Source organism: Nicrophorus vespilloides, unplaced genomic scaffold (genome assembly GCF_001412225.1).
Source record: "Nicrophorus vespilloides isolate i.1.1-1 unplaced genomic scaffold, Nicve_v1.0, whole genome shotgun sequence".
Taxonomy (NCBI): domain Eukaryota; kingdom Metazoa; phylum Arthropoda; class Insecta; order Coleoptera; family Silphidae; genus Nicrophorus; species Nicrophorus vespilloides.
In genome coordinates this window covers 1-21,507 of record NW_017096803.1, presented here as the reverse complement: position 1 = coordinate 21,507, position 21,507 = coordinate 1, and the positions used below count along the sequence as shown (strand labels likewise).

General features: G+C 32.4%; 7 protein-coding genes across 7 annotated transcripts; 6 read left to right on the top strand and 1 right to left on the bottom strand.

Moving 5' to 3' along the window:
* The first annotated feature begins 121 nt into the window (after positions 1–121).
* LOC108558214 (lipase 3-like) lies at positions 122–1,614 on the top strand. The gene is made up of 4 exons (XM_017915050.1): positions 122–259; positions 314–512; positions 568–1,176; positions 1,238–1,614. The coding sequence occupies exons 1-4, from the start codon at positions 122–124 to the stop codon at positions 1,528–1,530; spliced, it is 1,239 nt and encodes a 412-aa protein (XP_017770539.1). The 3' UTR covers positions 1,531–1,614.
* A 50-nt stretch (positions 1,615–1,664) lies between these two features.
* On the top strand, positions 1,665–3,223 carry LOC108558219 (lipase 3-like). The gene is made up of 5 exons (XM_017915054.1): positions 1,665–1,825; positions 1,878–2,073; positions 2,128–2,495; positions 2,538–2,778; positions 2,834–3,223. Exons 1-5 carry the CDS (start codon positions 1,718–1,720, stop codon positions 3,142–3,144), a joined length of 1,224 nt encoding a protein of 407 aa, XP_017770543.1. The 5' UTR covers positions 1,665–1,717; the 3' UTR covers positions 3,145–3,223.
* Positions 3,224–3,240: 17 nt separating this feature from the next.
* Positions 3,241–4,779, top strand: LOC108558218 (lipase 3-like). The gene is made up of 5 exons (XM_017915053.1): positions 3,241–3,455; positions 3,509–3,695; positions 3,751–4,112; positions 4,167–4,401; positions 4,455–4,779. Exons 1-5 carry the CDS (start codon positions 3,273–3,275, stop codon positions 4,751–4,753), a joined length of 1,266 nt encoding a protein of 421 aa, XP_017770542.1. The 5' UTR covers positions 3,241–3,272; the 3' UTR covers positions 4,754–4,779.
* On the bottom strand, positions 4,770–6,385 carry LOC108558220 (gastric triacylglycerol lipase-like). The gene is made up of 6 exons (XM_017915055.1): positions 6,268–6,385; positions 5,858–6,210; positions 5,554–5,800; positions 5,275–5,433; positions 5,135–5,219; positions 4,770–5,075 (listed from the first exon to the last, which is right to left on the bottom strand). Exons 1-6 carry the CDS (start codon positions 6,358–6,360, stop codon positions 4,810–4,812), a joined length of 1,203 nt encoding a protein of 400 aa, XP_017770544.1. The 5' UTR covers positions 6,361–6,385; the 3' UTR covers positions 4,770–4,809.
* Positions 6,386–7,373: 988 nt separating this feature from the next.
* LOC108558215 (lipase 3-like) lies at positions 7,374–10,223 on the top strand. Its single transcript, XM_017915051.1, has 6 exons — positions 7,374–7,797; positions 8,904–9,470; positions 9,519–9,677; positions 9,731–9,815; positions 9,863–10,002; positions 10,060–10,223. The coding sequence occupies exons 1-6, from the start codon at positions 7,660–7,662 to the stop codon at positions 10,210–10,212; spliced, it is 1,242 nt and encodes a 413-aa protein (XP_017770540.1). The 5' UTR covers positions 7,374–7,659; the 3' UTR covers positions 10,213–10,223.
* A 1,322-nt stretch (positions 10,224–11,545) lies between these two features.
* On the top strand, positions 11,546–13,887 carry LOC108558216 (lipase 3-like). Its single transcript, XM_017915052.1, has 8 exons — positions 11,546–11,596; positions 12,225–12,356; positions 12,426–12,742; positions 12,792–13,038; positions 13,089–13,247; positions 13,301–13,385; positions 13,437–13,582; positions 13,640–13,887. The coding sequence occupies exons 2-8, from the start codon at positions 12,261–12,263 to the stop codon at positions 13,787–13,789; spliced, it is 1,200 nt and encodes a 399-aa protein (XP_017770541.1). The 5' UTR covers positions 11,546–11,596; positions 12,225–12,260; the 3' UTR covers positions 13,790–13,887.
* A 466-nt stretch (positions 13,888–14,353) lies between these two features.
* Positions 14,354–20,698, top strand: LOC108558213 (the record flags this gene model as incomplete). The annotated part of the gene is made up of 17 exons (XM_017915049.1): positions 14,354–14,661; positions 14,711–14,957; positions 15,010–15,168; positions 15,224–15,308; positions 15,362–15,507; positions 15,573–15,714; positions 16,269–16,551; positions 16,604–16,910; positions 17,087–17,171; positions 17,223–17,368; positions 17,983–18,290; positions 18,343–18,589; positions 18,641–18,799; positions 18,861–18,945; positions 18,998–19,143; positions 19,196–19,306; positions 20,459–20,698. Coding segments are annotated over exons 1-17 (3,141 nt in total), but the record flags the coding sequence as incomplete, so codon positions are not given.
* Positions 20,699–21,507: the final 809 nt, after the last annotated feature.

The following is a 21,507-nucleotide window of genomic DNA, read 5'->3' as shown; positions in this document are numbered from 1 at the left end:
TTTTAAGATTTTAACGAGATAACATACAATACTATCAAATTGAATACAGCAACGAGATTAAACTAAAAAAAAAAATGAAGTGTACTATAAAAGTAACGTAGAAAAAGCAGATTCTATCAAAATGTTCCGCTTTGTTTTAATATTAGCATTGTTGGGTGGCTCTCGGGCTAATCCAACAAGTGATATAGATGATATACTAAAAGAGTATCCAAATTCAGTTGTGGAATTTAGTGAATTTAATGATGGAGATCTAACTGTGGTAAGTAAGTTTAATTATTACGAAAATCCTTATTATTATTCAATTTTCTTTCAGCCTGAATTGATAGAAAAATATGGATATCCAGTGGAAACGCACCATGTGATAAACAGTGACGGATATATATTGGAGCTGCATAGGATACCTTATGGCAAAAATCAAAATTCGACTATTAAACGACAAGTCGCTTATTTACAACACGGATTGTTGTGTTCGTCAGCTGATTGGGTCATCGCTGGACCAGGAAAAGGACTTGGTTGGTGATGTATGCTTAAAAAAAAGTAAATATTTTCTAATTTTTTTCGTTTAAGCTTATTTATTGGCTGATGCTGGATATGATGTGTGGTTGGGCAATGCAAGAGGTAACGTCTATTCTAGAAGACATGTGACTTTGGATCCTGATAGTGATGCGAAAAAATTCTGGGACTTCTCTTGGCATGAAATTGGCACTGTCGATGTTCCAGCAATGATTGATTTCGCTTTAGAACATACCGGCCAAAGTAAATTATTCCATATTGGTCATTCGCAAGGAACAACAACGTTTTACGTTATGTGTTCAGAGAGACCGGAATACAATGACAAAATCATTGCTCACTTCAGTTTGGCTCCAATTGCTTTCATGAAACACATGACCAGTCCTTTATTACAAATTGTATCTATTTTCCCTGGCGGTCTCGAAGCTGCGTTAAAAGTTATCGGCATGAACGAGTTTTTGCCAAACGATGGACTTTTAAGTAATGTTTCAGAAGCATGGTGCGACAAGTCCATTTTACAATCTGTATGCACCAACGCGATATTCGTGCTTTGCGGTTTCAATAAAGCACAAATGAATACGACTCTTTTGCCCGTCATTCTGAAACACACTCCAGCTGGTGCTGCATCCAAACAAGTAATACATTACATCCAAGAAATTAAATCAGGCAAGTTTATCTATACCTAATTGTAAAAAAAAATAATAAAATCTAATCCATTTCTATTCAGGTTTCTTCCGACAGTACGACTATGGTTTAATTAAAAACATCAAAATCTATAACAAATTCAGTCCACCAAACTATAAACTTGCCAACATTGATGCACCAATTTACATGTTCAACAGCAAAAACGATTGGATGTCTGCCGAAGTCGATGTAAACCGTTTGTACAATGAGTTACCAAATGTCCAAGGAAAGTTTTTGGTTACGGATCCAAAATGGAACCATTTGGATTTTATTTGGGGCATCCAAGCTCCAGAACTTCTTTACAATAAAGTCATCAGTTTAATGTCTGACCTGTAATTCACACTAAATACGCATTTTCGAATAACTGAAATATTATGATGAAAAAAATAAATAAATTACATATTAAGTGTTTATATTGTACTTGAGATAATTTTATTTATGTACGCTCAATAAAAATCATTCTAATTGATAACAAAATCATATATATATAAGTGGATTTAATACACATTAAGTAGCATTATCGATGATGATCCTTCAAATGTTATCTGTATTTATCGCTTTATTTTTAAGCAATTCTGCACAGGGGGCCAATTTATCTTTGTTTATAAATAAAGAAACAGATTTAAAAGTTGTAAGTAAAAGTTTTCTATTCTGTTATAGTAAATAATTTAAATATATTTTAGCCTGAAATTATATCCAAATATGGATACCCGGTGGAAAATCATTACGTAACGACGAAAGATGGATACATATTAAATTTACATAGAATACCTTACGGCAAGGATCAAGCATTTGGTGCAAGACCAATTGTGTATATACAACATGGTGTGCTTAGTTCATCTGCAGATTGGATCATAGCTGGACCTGAAAAGGGATTAGGTAATTTTATTTACAAGAAAAATGCATCACTGAATAATTATTGAATTGGTGCAGCTTTTGTCATGGCTGATGCTGGATACGATGTCTGGCTTGGAAATTCAAGAGGCAATAGGTATTCTCGTAATCATACATCACTAGATCCAGATCGCGATGCCAGCGAGTTTTGGAACTTTTCTTGGCACGAAATGGGCATATACGATCTTCCAGCTGCGATCGATTATGCCTTAGATATTGGTAAACAAAAACGTTTATTCTACATCGGTCATTCTCAAGGAACCACCGTCTTCTATGTGATGGCTTCTCAATTACCTGAATATAATAGCAAAGTTACAGCACACTTCAGCATGGCTCCAATAGCTTATGTTAATCATTTAGCTAGTCCCATGTTGAAGTATATGGCTTTATTCCAATACCAGTTGGAAGTAGGTTTACTTGCAAATTGCGCTTACTAACATTGATTTCAGTTCTTTTATAGTTTATTTGGAAAACACGAATTTGTACCAACTGACAGTTTTATGCACAATATGACTAAGCTCTATTGCCAATTGGAACCGTGGAAAACTATGTGTGCCAATTCATTGTTTATGATGTGTGGATACAACCCGAAACAGTTCAACATGACTTTGTTACCAACAATTATGGGACATACGCCAGCTGGTGCTGCAACCAAGCAATTTATGCATTACACGCAGGAAATAAATTCAGGTGATAACAATTACACAGTTTATGAGTTGAAAATACAATTTTTTCATTTTTTTAGGAATGTTTCGTCAATTTGATTTCGGCTATTTTGGAAATTGGATTAATTACAATAGTGCATTTCCGCCAAAATACAATTTAGCAAAAGTATCATCGCCCGGTTACTTTCTGTACAGCAGAAACGATTGGTTATCTTCGGAAACAGACGTATTAAAGTTATACAAAGAAATTGGTAATCCAGCTGCAAAAATACTGATTCAAGATCCAATGTGGAACCATTTGGATTATATGTGGGGTATTGAAGCCGTTCCACTTGTTTACAACAAAATCATCACATTAATGATGAGTCATGTCGACTTTTCATTAATATGATGCATTGTATTTAAAACAGTATTTTTTGTTTGTTTTTCAATGTCATGCATAAATAGAAATTTTGTTGAAGAATTGCAATAAATATTATTGTAGCTTTCCTTTCAATACGACCCAGAACGTCGCCTAAAATGAAGTTCTTATATTGTTTCCTATTATTATCACTGTTTTTATCATGTTCGAATGGGAGTGATTCAAAAGAGTTGAAATCGGGATGCCCAAAACCAAATGTTTTCAAATATTTAAATCCATTCTACTTAAAAGATCGTGTTGTGTCTTATGTAAGAAAGAAGTTTTTTGATATCGAAATTCTGGTAAATTTAATCTTTTATTAAGAGATAATAGCTTATTGAACATTTTTAATTAGGAAGATTTAGTAGAAAACGACGGCTATACTTTAGAGAATCATTATGTAGAAACACAAGATGGTTTCATTCTGAATGTTCATAGGATTCCATTCAAAGGAAATAAACTCAAATCTGTTGTGTTTCTTCAACATGGTATATTGGGTTCCTCCGTTGATTGGTTTATTACTGGACCCAATAAATCTCTGGGTAATATAATTTTTTTTTCAAAATACAAACAATATCTACAATTTCTTTTCTTCAGCTTATTACCTAGCCGACAATGGATATGACGTTTGGCTAGGTAATGCAAGAGGTAACAGATTATCGAAAAACCACACAACTTTAGACCCTAAAAAGGATGCTGCACAATTTTGGGATTTTTCGTTTCACGAGATTGGCGAAATCGATCTGCCGACAATGATCCGTTATGTGCTAAAACTTACCGATCAGAATGATCTATTTTACATAGGACATTCGCAAGGAAGCACGGCATTTTATGTTATGTGTTCCGAGCATCCAGATATTAACCAATATATAAACGCTCACTTCATCTTATCGCCAGTTGCGTACATGAATCACATATATAATCCTTTTTTAAGAACGATTGCTGAATACAAAATATCTGTAAATGTTATCGATTAATAATTAATTTCTGTTAATTTAATATTTAAATTTTAGACAATTTTTACAAAGTTGGGCAAATACGAAATTAGCCCTTATCACGGATTTATACATGGCTTTTTGAAAGGCACTTGTACATATGGAAAAATATTTTGCAAAAATTTTATTTTACTTATTAATGGAAATAATCCTGGACAATTAAACAAAACTCTATTGCCGAAGATTTTTTCGTATACTCCGGCCGGTTCCTCGACGAAACAATTCATACATTATTTGCAAGAGATAAAATCAGGTATTACAAAGATTTGACACGTTTTTATAATATTACTGTTTATTTTTTTAAAGGATATTTTTGCCAATACGATTACGGTGAGAAAGAAAATTTGATAAGATATGGGAAGGAAGTTCCACCGAAATATAATCTAAGCAATTCAATTAGCGATGCTTTCTTTTTCATTGGCAAAAATGATTGGATTTCTGATAAGGTTGACGTGGATAGGTTGTTTAATGAGATACGAAGCAACACCAAAGAGATAATAACGATAGAAGACGAACAATGGACTCATTTGGATTTTTTGTACGGTGTGAACGCCATCGATTGGGTATATAGTAAAATTTTAAATTTCATGAACGACTACGAATAGAATAAAAGTAAGGAAATAAATTGCAATGTTTCTTTTATTTGAATCCGCTAATCTTATTAGAAACCTTTCAAGACGTTCAAGACATTGCTGTAAACAACAGATTGAACGTTCTCGGAGAAAAGAAGATCAAGGTTGTTGGTCAGTTGGTCGATTTTGATGTGGTCAACAACGTTTGGAAGTTTGCTGATCAATTGCTTGACGTCCTGTTCAGCAGAAATCTTGTCGTTTGGAGTGTAGACGATGGAAACTGGAACAGTGACTTTGGTCAAGTCGTATTCTTCAACGGAAGCTTGGCCACCGTTGGAGTACTTTTCAAAGCGACCTAAATTAAGAAGAACCATTGAATTTATCGTGATTTTCGAATAATTATATGTATATTACCGGTCTTAATAAGTTGAGTGAAGTGCAAGACCTCCTTGGTGGAAGATCCAGCTGGAAGACGTGGGACGTATCTCTGGATGGTGGTCTAAAGATGAAAATAACATTAGAATGAATTTTCTTAAATTACAATTTGATATTACCATGTTCAGATAAGCAGATTCGAAACCATTGATGAGGAAGTAGGGATTTTGGCAAACCCTTTCGTTGATTTCACGGGACATGCAATCCTGTTGTCCTGCAGAAGCAACGAAGTCGGTGGATGGATGGAATTCGTTAACACCCAAGTTCTTCATTTGCCACTGAAACGTAGATGGTATTTAGGAAAAGTTTACCCAAACGTAAAATTTACTAACTAATCTATTGACATTATTGACCCACATAAAAATCTCGAAGAAGGAAAATATATTATTTTTACGTACGGATTTGGATTGTTGCTTCTCGGCGATAAGATTGAGCATTTCGTTGGTGGAGTACTTCATGAAAGCAACTGGTCCAAGCGAAACCATCTTTTCGATCTTCTGGTTGTATTCTGGTTTCTCGCTAGCCAAAACATAGAAAGAAGTAGATCCTTGCATGTGTCCAATATATTGAACCTGGTTTTGTTGAGTAACCTTCAGGATTTCGTCAATGATGACTGGGAGATCTTTCGTGCCAATCTCTTCGAAGCTTTAACACAAATTAATTATGTTCACATTACACTGAACTGAATTACGTTTTCAGTACCTGAATCTCCAGAAAGCGGCGTCCTTCTCTGGGTTAAGAGTGGTATGTTTGCGAGCATACATGCTACCTCTGGAGTTGGCGAGGAAAACATCGAATCCACGATTGGCAAGGACGAAGGCAAGACCTTCGGATGGGCCACCAATGACAAAGTCTTCGCAAGAGGAGAGAAGACCGTGCATAAGGACAACAGCGGGCTTGCCAGTAACTACTTCGCGTTCTTGACGTTGCTTTTGCTCGAATTCTTGCCTGTAGTTGACATCACCTGGAATACGGATCAAGTCCAAAATGTATCCGTCCTTGGTTTGGACGGTCATATTCTGGACTGGGTATCCGAATCCGCAAATCATGTCAGTCTAAAAGTAAAGAACAAATCAATAAATGTGATTAAAGATAAAATTAATAATACTTACCACATTTTGCGAAAGATGATGATGCCTGGATGGTCGAATAGTGCCGCAATGGGCAACAGCTACAAGAGCGAACAAAGCAAGGAAGAACTTCATTTTGAGAGTTAATGAAATAACTGAAGATTACTTACTCGAAATCTGCTTTTATATTTAACGAAATTGCAATTCTGCAAATTAGAATGCACATCACCATCTTTTATCACGTCATTCCTGAGAGGTCTGCGTTTTTTAATCAGACACGTGCCCTCTCGAGTTGCTCTATTTTGATTTTTACATTTTATTAGATATGGAAATTAAGTTAATAATCTTCTGCATATTACAATTAACCAACTGGAGAAATGTATAAAGTAAAAATAATAAAAATTGTATGTTATTCTAAAAGTAAGCTATTTCATCTAATGTACTGTGAACCATCATATAATTAACTTACCATTAACATTAGAATTAAATAGCGTGTATTTTATCGCTTAGATAATTTTAAGTATTCGTGTTGCCTGCAAATTGATTTTATATGTTAAACAAAAACAAGCAATTAAATGCTAGTAGTTAATTACATTTTGATATAAAATACAGCTATGTAATGGTCGACTTAAAAAAATCACACACAAAAGTGTATTAATGTAGAAATAACACAAATATTTAAAAAAAAAATCTCAATTGATATTTAGTTTATTTTGAAATTATCAAACCGGATTATAATGAATCTGAGCTGATCTTACATAAATCATGAATATGATTTTCTACTTTGGTGTATTGCTGGTGGTATATGTCTTATAGATGTTAAAAAAATCCGTCTAAAGTTGCCGCTTCGAATTTAACCGGAGCCAATGAAATGAACAGTGAAATCCTTGAAATCGTGAACTCTCTAAGCGTATATAGCATAAAACGAGAATTGGATTTAGGACAGTGAAAATTAAAATTGTATTTCTCAATTTATTTTCTGACAAATAATGAATTATCAATGAAAACAATCGAATTTTTAATATGTTTATATTATTACAGCTTCAATAATGTATTTGGCTTGAAAATATAATGAAAGTGATTTATAATATAAAACTTTCAAAAGACGAGTGTAAAGAAACTCGTTATTTAGTCGTCTTTTACCTGCTCCCAGGTGCATACGCTCAGAAGCAACGTCACCGAAATGATTCGATAAATTCATAAAAATCAATCGAATTCAATAGCAAATAAAATAACTACAATAACGCCGTTTTCTTTTTCGCACGTGCTGCAAGCAATTTTATTATGTGATATTATAAACGTGATAAGACTGCGGTAGTAGAAAGCAAAGGTTAAACTAAGCCTACATGAACAGTTAATGCGCGGGAGTTGATATTTAAACAATTGACGAGTATAAATTAATTACTTTAAATAAGCGGCACGTATTTTGCGAATATGTTTGAATATTTCAAGTATATTTTTATCACTGTATTATCCACGTTCTTCATTCACATTGGGATTGTTGTTTACGATGCTATTCATCATCCAGTTGCCGTTGGTCAATTCGTTCATCCCGACATAGGCTTAGACATAGTAAGTAAATAAAATCATATATGTTACGTTTTTATGTGCTAATTGTTAGTGTACGTAAAGTTGCAGTATTTTAATATGAATTCATATTCGCAATCTTCCATACACATGCTAATATTTTTGTATCATGTTATCAAAAACATAATTCTTTTAATAATAAATAAATATAGTAATTTCAACATGAGTTTTTTCGTAGATTATCAATAATAAACTAGGACAGGGACTTTAACGTTTAGCATATATTAAAATTCGCTTTTAAACGCTCACTCGGTTTGCTTTTAATATTCAAACTCAAACATCGGATGGGATTGGTTAATATTTGTAAAATAAACAATAATTTTGTCCGTCTTTCTGCCCTAATAATTTTTATTTTCGATTAAAATTGAATATTGGTTTTAATGTATTTTGTCGATATTGTCATAAGAGAAATGCAGCTATTGAATGTAAATATATTTACATTGGACAGGAAGGCTGCGTTCACCAGGTCATCAGTTGATATCTTTGAAAATATTCTCATAATTAAATTAAAATTGATACATATACAAATATATTGACAAGTTATCCAAGATTTAAAAATTGGTTTAATTATCATCAAGATACTTATAATGTGTAAATCAAAGCAGCTACTAGTGCTGGTAATTGATTCCGCCAAAACTTATGTGGACAAGTTTTTTTTTAAATATTTTGAATTTTTTCAAATAAAATTTAGTTGGTTTTGTAAATTTAAACCGGACAATAGTGAATCCGCACTGATCGAAGCTGTTCTATAAAACGTATATCTGTATAAGTAAATATTGGACGACGATAAAAATCTTTAGATACAAGTAGTTAAGCATTTGTAGTCGTTAAAATGCATTGCGTAATGTGTATGTAATGTATATAATTTGCATTTCCTATAATACCGGATTCTTGTTATATGCTTGAATGTCTCGCGTGACGATAATTAAAGCGTCTTGTCTTGTTTTTTTAATATATACAAGACACAACAAAACTCTTTGAGTCGCTTAATATTATCGCTTTTCTTAATAATTTATGCCTATTGTTGTGTGTAATTATATTTGTGTGTTTTTTGTTGTGATATGTTTTTAACATTTTTATTTATTTTACAGGAAACTTTGGTGAAGAGAAATGGGTATCCTTTTGAAAAACATCATGTCACGACGGAAGATGGATACATCCTTGAATTGCATAGAATTCGCCATGGTCTTAACAAGAAAAATTTGACAAACAGGCCACCAATTTTAATCGTTCACGGTATCCTGGAAAGTTCAATGGCCTGGTTATCGGCTGGAGTAGATAAAGCTTTGCCCTATTACTTGGCCGAGCAAGGGTACGACGTTTGGTTGAGCAATTGCCGTGGCAATGCGTATTCAAGGAAACACATAAAACTGAATCCCGATGTCGATAAGAAGGAATTCTTCGATTACAGTTGGCACGAAATTGGAGTATACGACCATCCCGCAACAATCGACTATGTAATTAAAAAGACAGGAAAATCGAAAATATTTTACGCAGGTCACAGCCAAGGATCCGTATCATTCATGGTGATGATGTCCGAACGACCCGAATACAATAAGAAAATAAAAGCGATGCTTGCGTTGGCGCCGGTGGTATTTGTCGATCACGTCAAATCCCCAACGTTTTATATACCGGCTTTATTCCAAAACGCGTTTGAGGTGTGAATTAAGCAATTATATCATTCAGTTAATTAAATACTTTTTTAGTGGATAGTAGAATATTTCGGACTGTACGAATTGTTACCAAAGTCTGAAATCATAACGCAAATCGCAAATAAATTGTGCAACGATGAATCTCGTCTCCAAAAACTTTGCTCCACTTTATTGAATATCAATGGAGGTTTCAATGGCGACAAATTCAATTCGGTAATATACGATTATTGAAATTTTACCTGTTAATTTAATGCAATATTTTCTAGACTTTATGGCCAGTCGTTTTCTCCCATATACCAGCAGGATCGGCCACAAAGCAATATATGCATTACACGAGAAATATCTTTAATGGTAACCATTACATATAGTTCAAATTAATTAACTTTTTTTTTATGTAGATTTTAGGAAATTCGATTACGGCGAAGCCAAGAATTTATTAGTTTATGGCAACAAGATTCCTCCGCTCTACGACTTAAGTAAAGTTGCTGCTCCAGTAGGAATATTTTACGGCAACAACGATTGGTTGACTCCCGAAAAGGTAATTAATCTAAAGTTGTACGTTTTTGAAATTAATCTGAAATAATCTGTTTATTAGGATGTACAAAAACTGATCAGAAGTCTTCCAAATGTGGTTATGGTTCATAAAGTTGCCGATGAGAATTTTGCTCACTTCGACTTCTTAGTTAGTTTACATGCCGTGGATATTTTATATGACAAACTTGTAAATCTGATGCAACAATATAAGTAAAAAGAAATAATACAATTGTTATTTAAATAATAAATATGTAAATTTATTATTCCAAATACAATCTAAAACATGAAATATATATACAAACTTCATTAATAATTAATATTTTTTACTCCTTTGTCTTTCACAAATATGTTTATTCATGTGCATTGTAGGTCGTAAACTTAGCTAATTATTAATCTATATATTAATTTACATAAATTAAATGTATGATAATTGAAGGAGAATCACAAAGCAAATCCTGAATGTCTGAATCAAACCACTGAAAAACGAACAAGCTGCTGAAACTCTTCACCCACTGCAGAATCAACAAGCCATTGGGATTGCACAATCACATCGTCAACACGAATGTAGATCGAGCAATCTTATTGCAGCGCTTCGTTGGAAACATCGACACGCATGTTTACTTCTCTGCCAATCGGCTTAGGATGATGTTGACACAAGCCCAACCCGCTAGACGTTTTTTTTCGTTAACCTCTCCATTCTGTTCAAACCTTTCCTAACTTTACTCAAATAAATAGTCAATTAAATTAATTATAATAAATATATTTGATTGAATACAAATAATAGATATAAACAAATTAATTAAGATTGATCAAACCGTTTCAAAACACTTGCATTATTAAGCTGACAACTTTATTTATTTATAACTTGCACATTTGTACAGCATTAAAGTCTAAAGATGTCCTCGTATTATACAATTATTTCATGTATGTCTCAAACACTCGCATTAGGCAGTACTGCAATCGGATAAAATACATTAATTATCCAGAAACAATGATATAAAATATACGCATCAATGAAGTTCAACATTCAGCGTACAAACGATTATCAGGAATGATATGCGTGTTTATTAAGCGTAAAAACTTATATATACTATTTTTACTACGTATTTAATTCAAACTAATCTCCTTGATAGGAATTAACATTATACAATTAAATTTAACACTAGACTTGATTCAACCGAAAAATACATTTTTTGTCATATATAAAATTATATAAACTAATTATGACCATCCAAATCCAGTTAGAATTTATAACTAATTGCTTAATTACAATTTAGTGTATATTGAAATTATCAAACCGAACTGATCAAAGCCGCACTATGCGAGTCATTGTTGTATTTATAAACATGTAATATAATAGTGAAAAGTAGTTACAGTCGATTGTGCATGTTATTTTTTGTAAATACATCAAAATGAGGTTTATATAAAAAAAAATTGTATCCACTAAATATTATTATTACTGCTATTGTTAAAATAGAGTAACCTTAAACTGCCAAGGGCATAAAAAATACGGACATGATTGAATTTGACACGAAACAACCATTTCCACGACTTATTCCAAATGTATAACTGGTATAATCGAATTTGTGTTGAATAAAGTAAGTGCATTCATACAATTATTAGTTAGTTAATGTAAACAAAAACTCTACCTTGTGTGCTTAGTAATAAATCAATTTGAACTAATCTTGCATAAAAATAATTATGAATTGTTTGTTTTTTTGTTCATATTAATTTGGATTATTAATTGCAATTAAATTTCTACATCTAATTGAAATAATAAACTTTTTGAACTTTTAAATAATGTGTTTGTTAAACTTACTTGAAATAATTAAAATCTTTTTACAGGTTTCATTTACCTTTTTTTGGTACAAAAACTCAATAAATTCACAATTGTATTACGTTTTAATGTGCAACGGACATAATGCCACCATTCAAGGTCAAAATTATCAACAATGAACGTAAACTGTTTTATGTGACTTAAATTAAATTGAAACAATAAAGAAACAATTAAACATTTAATCAGGGGTTCAATAAAATGTATTTATTGAACTTTGTAATGCACATAGAGATCAGTGTGAATCCGGAATTAAAACCGGCAATAAATAGATTAAAAATATATTGTCTAATTAAGGAAATCAATAAAAAAAAAATCACGAAACAATGTGCACGATTACCAGCGATAATTGTCTATATCAATTAATAAATGTTTATCTTTGCAATAAATAGCAGAAACATTTCGTTTTTTCATTCAATAGTAACGAAATGTTGGTTTTGAAGGCGAGCATATTCTTTGGCATCGTGGTGATTGCCACTGCTTATCCACAGCCGAAACTACATTCTGACGCAGGATTGAATGCAGTAAGTTTTTAAATTGTTAACTTATTAACATTTATAATTTATTAATATTTTACAATAATTTTTTTTTAGTTGGAATTGATTGAAAAATATGAATATCCAATTGAACGCCATAACGTTGTAACTGACGATGGTTACATTCTGGAGATGCACCGAATCCCTCATGGTAGAACCAATGCAGGCATGCAAAACAAAGAGCCAGTATTGGTTATGCACGGTTTGCTCAGCAGTTCAGCAGATTGGGTAAATTTCGGTGAGAAATCACTTGGATTCATTCTTGCTGATTTAGGATACGACGTTTGGCTTGGTAATGCCAGAGGTTCGAGATGGAGCAGGAAGCACGTCAGATTAAGTCCAGACTACAACCAAAGTGAATACTGGAGCTTCAGGTAAAATTCCTAACATGAATTCAATAAAAAATAAATTTTATTATTGCAGTTGGAACGAAATTGGAAAATACGATTTGCCGGCAAAGATAGATTACATCATTAACAATACCGGTCACAAGAAAATATTCTACATTGGACACTCGCAAGGAACTACATCATTCTGGGTCATGGGTTCCGAACGTCCAGAATATAATGACAAAATTAGATTGATGGCAGCTTTAGGTCCAGTTGCTTACATGCAAAATCTTCATAACCCAACCGCGCAAGAAGCCTCCGAAAACATAGAAACCATTCAAGTAAATACATACATTAATTTTAAATTGAATTAAACCAAACATCTTTTTAGAGTTTAATTGAGGCTTTCGGATTGCACGAATTCCTACCGTATTCTGAAAACACGACAAGCTTGGGTATCGAGTTATGCGACGACGGTTCTGAACTTCAAGAAGCATGCCTTGATGCCATCTTCATGATCTGCGGTCCAGATCCAGATCAATTGGATCCGGTTAGTAATTGCTTAAGAATTCGCAAAAACAAAGTTAACAATTTGCTTTTCAGTCTTTGTTGCCTGTTATTTGGACAAATATTCCAGCCGGAACATCAAGCAAACAATTCTTGCATTACGCGCAAGGAATCAAATCAGGTAATATTACAATTTATTAATAATTATATAAAATTATAGTAATTTTTTTAGGCATTTTCCGACAATTCGATTATTATTCCGATGAGAAAAATAACGCAATGTACGGACAACCGACACCACCAAACTACGATTTGAGCAAAGTTAAAGCCCCTGTTGCGTTGTATTATGGTAAAAATGATTGGCTCGCTGCAGTTAAGGTAAAAAAAAAACATTTTTTATAATGTTTCATTAATAATGTACAATTTTTTTTATAGGATGTTGAACAATTAAGTGAGGAGTTAGGAAACGTCGTTGTCGATCATTTAATTGAGTACGAACACTTCAACCATTTAGATTTCCTTTGGGGAAGAGACGTTTACGATATGGTTTATGAACAACTGCTTGACCTAATGAAGAAATATTAGATAATCAAATTTAACTTCATATTTAGAACAAATGTACCTTTAATTGCTTATTTATACTAAATAAAAGATAAGGTATTTAATCCTATTATATTCCCATATTAATATCTGTTTCATCTATTTTTTTTTATCTTCAAAAATATGTGACCTATACGTTTTATTTTGATATGTATATTGTTTCTTTTCAAACGATCAAAACCTTTACATATTTATCTTGTTTAGAATGTTTTGAAACCACTTGAATGTATTATTTTTAACCAGCTTAATTTTATCTGAGAAAATGATGTGATTTTTCTTAAAAAGAATTCGTTATCTCAGTAGATAATCTTAATCGATTTTCTCTATATAGATATTATATGTTTATAAAGGCAAGCAGTGGATGAAAATAATTTTATTGCAATATGAAGCATTTTAGCAAAGCCATAATATTTGCCATATTGGCAACGACAGGTCTTGCTGTCCCCATTCTCAAGACTCATCCAGATCACGGATTAAATGTGGTAAGTACATGAAATAACTCTTACAATAGGATGAAAATACTTAAGTTTAAAACAGTTAGAGTTGATCGAGAAATACGGCTATCCATTGGAGCGTCACACTATACAAACTGAAGATGGATATATCCTCGAAATGCATAGAATTCCACATGGAAGGAATAGCACAATACGAACTGACAGACCTCCAGTTCTACTAATGCACGGCTTAAGTAGTAGTTCCGCTGATTGGGTTAACACTGGACCCGAACGTGCTCTTGGTTTCATATTGGCCGACATCGGTTATGATGTTTGGCTTGGAAATTCGAGAGGGAACAAATGGGGTAGGAACCACACCACTCTGAATCCAGATCATGATAAAGCAACCTTTTGGAACTTTAGGTATAAAATAAAATTTGCCTAAAACGATACAATGTTGTTAATATTTTAGTTGGCATGAGATTGGAAAGTTCGATCTGCCAGCTCTGATCGATCATATTTTGGAGTTGACACAAGAAGATAAATTATTTTACATCGGTCATTCGCAAGGCACAACTGCATTTTTCGTGATGGCTTCAGAACGACCAGAGTACAACGACAAAATTAGATTGATGTCAGCTTTAGCACCCGTTGCCTACATGGACCACGCGGATAATCCCATTAACAGTATCTTATCGCAATTCGAAGAATCGCTGGAGGTAATTATACATAAATTATTTAGTTTTTCACATAAACATTTATAAATTTCAGTGGATTTCCAAATATCTGGGAATGTACGAATTTCTGCCGGATAGTGAATTCTATACGATATTCGGGAAAGAAGCTTGCGACGATGAAGCTCCACTGCAGGAAGTTTGCACCAACGTGGTGTTTCTAATATGCGGATTTGATTCCGAGCAATTAAATGCGGTATGTTAGCATTAGAATTACGAAATTTTACTACAAATTTTCATGTTGTTTGTAGACCTTCATCCCGGTAATCTTGAGTAACATACCATCTGGTAGTGCGACAAAACAATATTTACATTATGCACAAGGAATTAAATATGGTAACTGGATTAAACGCGTTGATAATGATATTTTATGAATGACTTCATTTAAGGAACTTTCCGTCAGTACAACTATCATAAAGAAGAGATCAATATGAAGATATACGGTCAACCAATTCCGCCAGATTACGTAATCAGTAACATTAGAGCACCTGTAGCCCTACATTACGGACAGAACGATTGGATGGCTTCAGTTATTGTAATGCATTCAACGTTCTTATTGTTGTTTTTGATCATCTTTGATTTACACGTTTATGTTTGCAGGACGTGGAACGTTTAAAGGATGAACTCCCAAATGTCGTAACCGTGAACAAGATTGCTTACGAAAAATTCAACCATTTAGATTTCTTATGGGCCAACGATGTCAACGAATTACTTTACAACGATCTACTTGCAGACATGTTAAAATATTAATGAACATTATTTAACAGAAATATATAGTTTAATAGCAACACATATAATTTACTGTAATTATTTTTAATTTAACATCATTTTCTAAGAAAAAAAAAATTGATTACAAATTATGTGCGTTCACCGAAAGATAAATGAATTTATTTTGAATAATAAAGAAAAACATGTTGTGATTTATTAAACTCATTAAATTACATTACGTCACCTTCGCAGTATACTTTTCAATTAAATAAATAAACTGAATTGCAAAATTAGAAAATCCAGTTTGTTATATAATAAAAAAAAATTATCAATAGACTTTATTCGATGCTCAGGTATCTGTGGTACGCTATAATCATTAGTTTACTCATTTTTACAAAACATTAAATTAAATTAAAATGTCGATAATCAAATGTATTATATTTACATGTTTTTCATCGACTGCCATTTCTATGCCAAATTTACCACTTGATACTGGTCTAAATGTCGTAAGTATTGTTAATAATTTCTTAGATTTGTAATAATTAGTGTCTTAGTTCGAGTTAATTATAAAATACGGATATCCATTAGAGCGACATATCAATATAACAACTGAGGATGGGTATCTATTAGAATTACACAGGATACCTTACGGAAAGACCAATCAAACCAGATTAGGTCCAGTGCTCTTAATGCACGGATTGTTAACCAGTTCTGCAGATTGGTGCAACGGAGGTGCAAAAAACAGTTTAGCATTTTTTTTGGCTGATGCTGGATACGATGTTTGGATGGGAAATTTCAGAGGAAACACATGGAGCAGAAAACATCGAACTTTAGATCCAGACATTGATGAATCTGCATTTTGGAATTTCAGGTGCAAAACGATAAAAGATTTCGAAGTTATCCTAATATTGTTTCAATTTTAGTTGGCACGAGATGGGATTTTACGATTTGCCAGCAAAGATCGACTATATTTTAAAAGTGACCGGAGAGGAAAAGTTACAATATGTTGGGCATTCTCAAGGGACGTGCGCGTTTTGGGTGATGGCATCGATGAAGCCGGAATACAACAAGAAAATTAAGCTGATGTCCGCTTTAGCTCCAATAGCTTTTATGAAACATGTGAAAACCCCATTCGCGACATTCTTTGCACCGTACGAACCGGAATTCGTAACTGAAAATTATTTCGAGGTATTTCAAAGACCGGAACTGTTCAGAATCTTAGGGCGTGAAGTATGTCGCGACGGTTCAAATCTACAATATATATGCTCTATATTTATTTTCTTGATTTGCGGATTCGATCCTGACCAAATGAATATCGTAAGTGTTACAACTATCTTTTATAAACATGATTACTTCAATATCTAATAAAGCATTATTGTTATTTATTCATTGAATATTATTTCTAGAGTTTAATTCCAGTGGTTACAACAAACACTCCTGCAGGAGCTTCGATCAAGCAATTTCTACATTTCTTTCAATCAATACAGTTTGGTCAGTATAAATTAACCTATTATGATTTACTGGTAGATTATATACTTTCAGATTATTTCAGACAATACGATTATCATTCGGAAGAAAATAATCTAAAACATTATGGACAACTCACTCCTCCAGATTACGATCTTACAAAGATCACTGCTCCAGTCGCTATATATTACGCACAAAATGATTGGTTGAGTTCTATGGAAGTAAATATAGTAAAGTTTTATTATTTATATAGCCTACTAACATATTCATTTTTATAGGATGTTGACAAATTAACTGGATTTCTACCGAACATTGTATTAAAACATCTGATAGAGTTTAAAAAATTTAATCACATAGATTTTATGTGGTCCATTGACGTTGTTGAGTTGTTATATAAAGATTTAATTGAACTGATGCAAAAATATTAACGAAACATTTATTTTTTTACAACTGTTTACATCTTTAATTTATTATAAACTTGTTTACTTAGAATTTTAAATTTTAACTGCATTTGAGTCATTTTTATGATCCATTTAATGCACAACAACAAAATTGTAATTCTCAAAGTATTCCATGCACATAACATTATTAAAATAATGTCTTACATAGTAGGAGAAGATCGAAATTTTGTGTGTATATATATACGTATATTAAACAGTTAAAACTATTCAAAGTTTCATTATGTCTAGCACGAGATATATTCTGTTTTCATGTATTTTAATAACTGCTCTTTCTAAACGTTATACAAGAACAAAAATACCTTCAGATACTGGTCTTAATGTTGTAAGTGATACTAAAAGAAATTATTATAAATATGTAATAATTAGTATCGTAGTTTGAGTTGATTAAAAAATATGGATATCCTTTGGAGCGACACGTTAACGTAACAACGAAAGATGGATATTTGTTGGAATTGCATAGAATTCCTCAGAGAAAGATTAATTTGGGCCCAGTGTTATTAATGCACGGCGTGTTCAGCAGTTCAGCAGATTGGTGCAACGGTGGTGCAAATAAAAGTCTCGCATTTCTTTTGGCTGATGCTGGCTACGACGTTTGGATGGGCAACTCCAGAGGAAACACATGGAGCAGAAAACATCGTACTTTGAATCCAGATGTAAATAAATCAGAATATTGGAATTTCAGGTGAAATTTATTAATTAATTACAATAACAATCATTTATAGTTGTGCTTTCAGTTGGCACGAGATTGGGATTTATGATTTACCCGCAATGATCGACTATATTTTAGAGGTAACAGGAAAGGATAAATTGCAATATATTGGATATTCTCAAGGGACAGTAGCTTTTTGGGTGATGGCATCCACGAAACCGGAATACAACAATAAAGTGAAGCTGATGAATGCTTTAGCACCAGTCGCATTCATGAAACAAATTGCAAATCCGTTCATCAAATTCCTTGCACAATTCGAGTATACTTTATCAGTAAATAGTTTTGATTGTTTAATACCATTGATTACTGTTATAACATTGTAGTTGATAGCGAAAGATCAAGAAGTTTTTGAGTTACTTCGAAAATCGGAATTGCTCGAAATCTTGGCCCGTGAAATTTGTCACGATGGTTCGAATTTCCAAGAACTGTGTTCAACAGCTATTTTCTTGATTTTCGGATTCGATCCCGACCAACTAAATTCCGTAAGTCTTTCAATGAACAACTTTATATCAATTTCATATTCATTTATTAATTTTTTTTTAGACCTTATTACCAGTATTTTTGTCCAATGCCCCTGCCGGCGCTTCATCAAAGCAAGTTCTGCATTTTTTGCAGTCTATAAGATTTGGTTAGTACCAATTAATTAAGTAATAATCATTAAACAAGGTGTATACTCTCAGGACATTTCAGGCAGTACGACTATCATTCAAAAGAAGAGAATATAAGATATTATGGACAACCTTCTCCTCCGGATTACAATCTATCAAAGATTAATGTACCTATTGCTCTACATTATGCACAAAACGATTGGTTGAGTTCTACAAACGTAAATGAAATTATTATTTATTTACTTACCTTATTAAAATTGAATTTTCTAGGATGTTGACAGATTAATTAGGATTCTACCGAACATGGCATTAAAAAATAAGATAAACTTTCAAAAATTTAACCACATTGATTTCATTTGGTCCATCGACATCGTTGAGTTGGTATATTCAGATTTACTTGCAATAATGAAAAAATATTAAATAAATATATCTTTTATGTTTTTTCATTTAAATGTTAATAGCGATACTTAAAAAGTCACATCAAAGACATTGTAATTTACGAAAGATGGAAAAATTAAAACGATTCACTTACATAGTAAACAAGGTGTGATCTAAATATTTGAACGATAAAAAGTGTCCGGTTCTCATTAATCAGTCTAATGCGCTCTTAATTAGTAGGCTTTGCGATGTCGACGCAAGTGGCTGCTAATATTGGGGTTGTCCTAAAATTGTGCTACATTTTAGGTCTTATACCGAACTATAACTATAAAATAAAGGCATTCAAGGTGGGTCGGATCCATACGTATATTTTAATTATAACTTTCTTGATCACTTACACTTACTCGAGAGCTGGTAAAAGAAAAATGGAGATATTCGCTGGCACGGTGATAAAACGTGTATTTACAAATTTATCTTTGCTGGTTGTGACGTTCTCCAACATCCAAACAATGATTTCTTCGACTTCTTGGAATTTGAAGCATTACCAATGTTTATTCGACAATTTCGATTTAATTGATGAACATTTGTTCACAGTACATAATTGTAAAGTTCCAACATACAAGAAGGTGAAACTGTATTTCAGCTTACTGAACTTGTGTGTTATAATGATGAATGTATTCGATTTTATCTTTTGGGATTTGAAAGAGAACAAGGAGCAATTGAAATACATGATCCATGAAGCTATTCAAGCATATTACATGTTCCTGTTAACTATATTGCAATATTATATATTGTCGTTGATAAAATGCAGATTTCGAATAATCAATTCGATCATTGAGCATTTGGATGTAGCTAGGATGAAATTGGTTCTCAACAAAGGCGAAACCAGACGGTGGCTGTATAAAATAGATAACGTAACGAAATTGCATAACATCATATGCGATATGATAGATTGCTTCAACCAGATCTTCGGATGGCCGATATTCTTCACAATGCTTTACATTATCATCAATGTATCATCTGTTATTGACTTCATATCAACAATGAAGATAGAGGTGTATACTGTGGAAACAATTCTGATGATCATTTGGATAATTTATTTAGTGGTGAGTAAACAATCTCAAATTAAATAATCTAATAATTCTTTAATTTAAGGGCCAAGGAGTACTAATTGCAGTCATGTGCGAATCAGTCACCGAAGAAGGAAGACAACTCATTAAGAATAGTTACGGTGCTTTGAACCGTTTCTCGTATCATCAATCGATCAAAGAGAAACTATTCATTTTGGCGCAACAGACGAATGCTCGCTACCCCATATTCACAGCAGCGGGATTCTTTAAAGTCGATTATTCAATTTTGTTTACATTCTTGAATTTGATAGCCACATACGCCATTGTAATCATACAGTTTTCGCACGCTGCTTTATAAATATATATATATTTTTTTATTCTCTGAAAGTAATCACGAAATTGATAATAGCGAATAATTGAGATAATGATAGCATCACTTAAGGAGAAAACGATTATCGCAGCTTAATAAATCATTATTGCTATGGCCATCGCTCAAATCATATCAACTATAGCTTTGGTCAATTTGGCCTTTGCAGCGCATCCTTATGTTGGAAAAACTGTGGTATGTAACAATTAGAAATAATATATACACAAAAATACAAATGTTAAATTATTGATGTTAAGTTGTATAGCAATATTAATGTGTTTATTTAGGAAAAGTTTATTAAAATCTGTAAAAAAAAAATCGTAATAGATTTGTAACAAATATAATTGTGTATTATTTTATAATGGTTTAAAATTTAAATAAAGAAAAACCACGCGCTTTTTATTAATTAATTGTGCATATGGAATATGAATGCATTTTCTTAACATATAATATTAATTGAACCAAATAAATTCTCATTCCCATTTAACATATTTGATATTAACTCGAACCAAAAAAAAAATCATCTATGTTTCTAGATTTTCATTTTATGCTGCTTATAACGAAAATTCTATGTATACTGAAGTAAATTTGTAAAGCCATTCAATTATAGTCGTAATAATATTTCAGTTTTTTTTAGTTATGTTAAACTTTTTCAATTTCACTATTGCTTATGGACTCTTATGTTTTAGGACGAAATTATTACCAAAAAAAAAATCATCTATGTTTCTAGATTTTCATTTTATGCTGCTTATAACGAAAATTCTATG